The sequence below is a fragment of the Prosopis cineraria genome, unplaced genomic scaffold, assembly GCF_029017545.1.
Source record: "Prosopis cineraria cultivar Desert tree isolate PC_DT_omini unplaced genomic scaffold, ASM2901754v1 PC14, whole genome shotgun sequence".
Lineage (NCBI taxonomy): Eukaryota > Viridiplantae > Streptophyta > Magnoliopsida > Fabales > Fabaceae > Prosopis > Prosopis cineraria.
Window position 1 is genome coordinate 25,111,031 of NW_026555345.1, and position 6,500 is coordinate 25,117,530.

At 37.1% G+C, this 6,500-nt stretch overlaps 1 protein-coding gene across 2 annotated transcripts; it reads right to left on the reverse strand.

Moving 5' to 3' along the window:
* Positions 1-940: 940 nt before the first annotated feature.
* Positions 941-2,817, reverse strand: LOC129293316 (ethylene-responsive transcription factor RAP2-3-like). Of its 2 annotated transcripts, none has more exons than XM_054931216.1 (2): positions 2,528-2,817; positions 941-1,761 (listed from the first exon to the last, which is right to left on the reverse strand). In XM_054931216.1, exons 1-2 carry the CDS (start codon positions 2,721-2,723, stop codon positions 1,208-1,210), a joined length of 750 nt encoding a protein of 249 aa, XP_054787191.1. In that variant the 5' UTR covers positions 2,724-2,817; the 3' UTR covers positions 941-1,207. The 2 variants fall into 2 exon arrangements, with proteins under 2 accessions (XP_054787191.1, XP_054787192.1); XM_054931217.1 differs by having other exon boundaries at positions 941-1,758; positions 2,528-2,815.
* Positions 2,818-6,500: the final 3,683 nt, after the last annotated feature.

A 6,500-nucleotide genomic window follows, 5' to 3' on the forward strand; every position in this document is an offset into this window, starting at 1 on the left:
AATTGTAACACTTAAAAAATTTATACATTAGGCAAAACTTTCAAATCTGTTACAAAATTAAATGTTGTTAGAAGACAAAAATGTTGCAGTGGCATTAGAACTTGAATAATCACCACAAGTCTTGAAATAAAATAACATTTTTTTGTCAAATATCTTCTTTCCAGGAATGATCACCTGGAAATGAGATCTCTGCATATTTTGTTATTAACACAATATTAACTCAAAATGAAAAGTAATACTTGACTGGCTATCAAATGCATGCATGTATACACGCTAGCATATTACTTCGTCAATAAAAATGATAGAAAAAACGAAGATATTAAGTGGGAGTCGGTTTTTTTTTTTTAATTGTGTGCATTGTGTGATCTTTTATTAGATATAAATATATAATCATGTTCAAGACATGATCAAATATCAAATATTAACATTTCTAAGGAGAATTCAAACATTGGGTTATAATACAGTAAAAGAGAGTCCTCCTATTTCTTATTCATTAATTAAGGGACGCCATAAATCTATTGTACTCTGCATCTCATCGTGTGGATCGAAGAGCATACAATACATTTCGTGATCTGTAATGAAAAATTCCCATCATTTTCTGTGCTTACATATTCGATTAATTAATGATATATAGTAGTATTCATTATTTGGTCACTCGTTTGCTCCCCTTGTACAATCGCACTCCCACACACTAACCTCATTTTAATAATACTATATACTCTCAATGAAATATTCAATCACAATCAACCAAGTACCCTTTATTTAAACTAACAATCTTCCTCAATAGATCTCATACATGCACCTCGCCAGCTTATAGTTTCACACACAAATTACAATCTCCATATACGACAGCCACCTTTTAATTATATATATATATACATATTCATAATTACAACCACCTTATATAATTTGTCCGTACGATGGAGGATATTATATATACATATATACATATATAGATATATATATTTTCATAATATATATAACAATAAACAAATACAAACATGCAACATCCCACACGCCCTATTCAACACACCAAGCATTCGATTACTTACAATATGAGTTCACCAACGATAAAGCCGCATGCATAAACGACGTAGTTTCATACATAGATATCGTCACTGATCCATTTCAAGTTTTCTTCAAGCTTACTCTCCTATTACTTAATTACTGCTCACTCATTGGAAACTCTCTCTTAGCTCTGATCCTTCTAGTAGTGACCGTTATGGTTCAGATGATGCATGACAACGTCGTTCAGCATCCAGAGATCGTCCATCGGGTCCCACTCAGACAGCATGCCGCCGCCGCCGATCGGCTGCGAAACATCAATAGTAGTATTGTTTTCGTCGTCGTCCAGACCCAGGAAGGATCCGAGGCCTGAGATTTGTTGGCTCAGCTGAACGGCGTCGTTGTGGCCGGGGAGGCTTGGCTCGGGGACGACGAGGCACTGCTTCTTCTGGGGCGGTTCCGCGGGAGCCGACGGAGGAGGAGCCGGCGGGAAGTTAAGCTTGGCTTTGTCACCACGGATGCGCTTGGCGGCTTGGTCGTAGGCTCTGGCAGCTTCTTCGGCAGTGTTGAAGGTGCCGAGCCAGACTCGGACGCCCTTGTGCGGGTCCCTTATCTCGGCGGCCCACTTGCCCCACGGCCGTTGCCGGATTCCTCTGTAAATGTTCTTGCGAGTCCTTCCTCGGCTTTTCTTCTCCGACGTTTTGTTGTTGTCGTCGTCATTATTGTTAGTTTTGTTATTATTCTCACATGTCACTGCTTCAGGTAGTCCAGAAAAGGAAAAAAGGTTATCTAATATGAGGTAACAAACAAAATCTTATCTTTAAAGCTGATGATGGCTATATCGTCTCAGAGACTGTACATGCAGTGGGATTTTTCACCTCATGAATCATAATTATATCTCTAAGAATTGATTGCGGATATCAAGTGCAGATTCTTCGCTTAAATTTTCAAAAGAGATATCTACTTTTTTTTCTTTTTTTCCTTCCATGGATTTCTTTTTAATGAACAGGATCAACGTGAATACTGAATAAGAGAGCCCAACCGAAGAAAGGAAAAGAAAAAGCACGTCTCTTGGTCGTCGGCTCTCTCCTGTCATATTCCTGAATAGTAACTGAGATTTAATCCTTTTTCTGTTCAGACCTCATAATTTTCTTTTTCTTATTTTGTCAGTTTTATTCACTTTAGAGAGAGAGAAAGAAAGGAAGCCCCTCTCTTTCTCTCTCTAGATTCACAGAAAATGTACAAAGGCACTCATGAAATCAGCCACCGACTGAAAGAAAATTATTGAAATACCCAGAAAAAATATATCGGCAGAAATCTCAGGTTTTGAACCCAGATTGAGGGGAAAAAAGTAAGCTTATATATAAACAAACAGATCTATTAACAAAATAGCCTGGAATTAGCTGTATTAAAAACCAAAAAATGGAGCACTATGCCACTAAAAAATACATACTTGTATAAAACTTGAAATATTGAGAAAGAATTTAAAGTGTTACTTTTGGAAGAAACAAAGAAGAATTACCTGGGGTGTTTGGAATCGGAAGGAGTTTATGATCATCGAGGGAAGCAGCTGGTTTCTGGTGTTTGGAAGAAGGACCGGTGGGATAGAAACCTAGGAGGTCGGCGAAGGTTTCGAAGTCCGGCCCGAGGTTGTCAGCTGTCGACCTCAGACTAAGTTTCTGAGGGACGAAGCCGGAGATGATAGCACCTCCACACATGCTTTCAGTTTCTCAGTTTTCAGAAAGAAACACATACAAAAACAAGAAAACAAGAACGACGCAGAGGAAGAGGAGGGAGGAAGTGAGAATGAAGAAGAATGGATGTAAAGTGGGGTGGTTTTATGGGGGGAGAGAGAGAGAGAGAATGGAGGGCTTCACAGTCACAGACACGACATAGTGGGGCCCACTGTGAGGGACGAAAATGAAAACAGATCATCGGACGCTTGTTGAGGTTGTTAGATGTGACGGCGGAGATCGCAGGATAGGGATCTGACATGGCGGGTTGTGATTGGAGGGAGTAAGGGATGTGCGATGAGGAAGAGTGAGAGTAATGTTTCCATTTCAAAGGTGTCTCGGTATAAGTTATTTTTTCTGAACAACTCAACAAAATTATGGAAAATTATGGTTTGTGATAAAAAGAATTGTTGTAAGTTAAATCATTTAATAACTTTTGCTGTTAAAGTATTACTACACGTGTATTTTGAAATAGAGAAGGAAAAGGAAAGTAAAAAGGATGGATGCTAATTAAACGGCCCAGAAAAGAAGGGAGGAAAGGCAAACTGTCGATGACACATGGAAAGGATCGCACTAGTCGCTCCTCGAAATGACCCCTTACTAGAGTCTCGCCTGCATATCATAATTATGTTTGAAAATTTTAAAATTAAATTTAGGAGTTTTGAAAAAAAATACTTTAAATTTATTTAAATTACTTGAATAAGTTCAAAAAAAAAATTCAGCCCAGGTTATGCTGCTTATCTTGAATATTTGAATTTTTTTAATTATTAATAAAATAAAATTAAAATAAAATAAGCTTTGAAAATCTTATTTTTTTAATACAGAAATTAAAATTGGCTAAAAAATTATATTCAACAATTTGAATTAGGATTGTGCAATTTACCTAATAACCCATACACCCACCCATACCTGCCCGACCCGTGATTAAACAGGTCAACCCATACCTGTTATTTAAAGAAAATAAACGGGTATGGGCGGGTATATATGCGTATATCAATAAATAGGTGGGTGACGAGTAAGGCTACAGGTTGCCCATACCCGCCCGTTTATTTTAAAAAAAATAAGTGCTGGCTGGACTGGGTTTGGGATGCATCTGTTTTTGGGCTGGGGGTTGTTTTCCAAAAAAAAAAGACCCAAGCTGTTCGGTTTTAACTTGTTACCCGTGAAGGCATGAACTATGTACTAATAAGCTCAACTCTATTTTAGCCTCTATCGTGACCCGTGAATTCGTGATGCCCGTCCTCTCAACTGTGTCGGTGTGTGAGATAGTGAGAGTCTCACTCTCAGTTGTGCCCTAAATAGGTCCTCTCAATATGCAACTGCCGACTGCCAAGCTGCGAAGTGCGAGTTGATCCTCTCATCCTCTGGCACTTCACTTCTCATCCTTTGGTTTGCTGTTTTCTTTCACCAGTAGCCACGCCAGCCACAACCAATCGCCTTTGCCCAGCTTCCATCCTACTAATTGGCTGTCTCTCCTCCTTTGTTCGTGACTTCGCATCAGTCGGTGAGTGTGATGGGTTGATGGCTTATAATCTCAAGTTTAAAATTTTAAGTTTTCTTTATTTTAACATGCTGTTGCATTTTTAGTTTTCACAGCTAGTCGAGTGACGTTTGTTCAGGATTTCAGCTTCTCTGAGTATTGAGAGTAGTGTGCCAAACTTTGGGATTTCACTTCAGCTTTACTATACAGCACTACAGCGTTCGACCGTTCACTATTTTGCATTCACTGATCTCATTTTCTCCTCTTTGGTTATATTTGTGCATTCTTGTCCTCTTCTTCGGCTCTCCGATTATATTTTATTGGTAATTTGGTCTGAACTTTTGGGTGATTGATACACTAATCACATTAAATTTTAGTCTGAACTCCGATTATATTATGTTGGTAATTTGGTTTGAACTTTTTGATTTAGCTCTCTAGTTCGGGTCTGTGGTTATATTGAATTTTAAATTTATAGGCATGTTTGAGTGTTTAGAATATTCATGATTCTTTAGTCATATTGATCACATTGTTTAATTTTTCTGGCTGGCTGTTATTGGTTCGGTACTTTGATCTGCCTATAATTCTCACTGATAGCAAACAAAGTTCTATATTTTAAACAAATTCTTAGATAGATTTAGTTTATTGAAAATTCATAAACAAACTTCTACATTTGCTTTAATTTACTGTAGGTGGCATTTTTTTTAATGTTGAAGTCTGTCGAGACTCTTTAGTCTTTCCCACAAGACATTGTCCATTTCCTAAGGCTTGTTGGTAATTGTATTTGTATTGTGTGTGATTGTTAACGTGCTGCACCTAATATTAAATATGTCTATAATTGGTTTGTTTTGGTTGTTATATAGTTTTTATTTTAACATTCACTATGGAAAATGTGCAAGCTATAGAAGGGGACCATGAACCTAAAACTACTACCACCGTCACAGTACCCATTAAGTCTAAATCTACCCAAGCTAAAGAAGCACTAGCCTCCAAACGTAAAAGGATCACAATGTTTGAAATGTGGAATCATTTTGAGAAGTTTATAAACAAAAAAAGGTGAGCATCAGGCCAAATGAAACTATTGTGGAAAGGATTTTGCTGGCCATTCTTCTAAAATCGGGACTAAGAACCTTTGGTGGCATTTTGATTCTTGCCTAAAGAATTCAAACAAAGCCAAGGCGGGACAATCCTTACTCTTTGCTTCCTTTGGTAAATCAATGACTCATCGCTCGTATAATGTAGAATGGTGTAAAAAATCAGTTGCTGAATTCATCATTTTAGATGAGATGCCATTTTGAGTTGTGGAGGGGCAAGGTTTTAAAAAGATGTTGGAAGTGCTTGAACCGAGATTTACATGCCCCTCTCACACCACTATGGCTAAGTGGTGCTGCAAGATATATTTAGAAGAAGCGAAACATTTGAAAAGATATTTTAAGAAATCTAAAGTTCGTGTGTCACTCACCACAAATTGTTGGAATTCAATTCAAAATTCCAACTGCATATGTCTGACAGCTTATTTGATTGATGAGAAATGGATATTACAGAAATGAATTTTGAATTTTTGTGTGGTGGAAAACCATAAAGGGGATATCATTGGCAATGAAATTGGGGGATGCTTATTCTATTAGGGTATTGAGAAAAGTATTTGCAATTACAGTTGATAATGCTTCTTCCAATGATTATGCTATTGTGTTTTTAGAAAAGCATTTGAAGGATTTGGGAGGTTTAGTGTGTGATGGAGAATTCTTGCAAATGCGGTGTGTTGCTCATATTTTGAATTTAATTGTTTCAGAAGGCCTTAAAGATATGAATCAATCTATTGAACTTATTCGGCATGCAACCAAGTTTGTTAGATCTTCTCCTGGTAGGCTTAAAAAATTTAAGGAGCTTGTTAAGAAATTGAGAATTGATTTAAAGAGTCTTTTTAGCATGGATTGTCCCACCAAGTAATTTACATAATTGTTAAATTATGATTATTTGCATTATGATATGCAATTTTTTCTAACATTTAAATATTTTGCTTATCTTAATAGGCGGAATTCAACATACATCATGTTGCAAAATGCCGTTAAGTTCACTAAGGTCTTTGATAGAATGGAGGATGAGGATCAAGATTACAAGAACTACTTCAAAAAGAAAGTTAAACTGTCTTCCAGCTCAAGCTATGTTGATAGGATGGAAGAGGAGGATGAAGATGAACTTGGTGATCATGATAGTGATGAAGGTACAGTTAAACCTCCTAATGCCTATGACTGGAGTGTGGCAAATAAATTTTTCACCTTTTT

What these genes read in the sequence shown, in the direction of transcription:
- LOC129293316 (XM_054931216.1), bottom strand. Translation starts at nt 2,723, where the DNA reads ATGTGTGGAGGTGCTATCATCTCCGGCTTCGTCCCTCAGAAACTTAGT. An exon ending in TCCGATTCCAAACACCCCAG is followed by an intron (nt 1,762 to 2,527) that starts GTAATTCTTCTT and finishes GACTACCTGAAG; the next exon opens with CAGTGACATGTGAGAATAAT.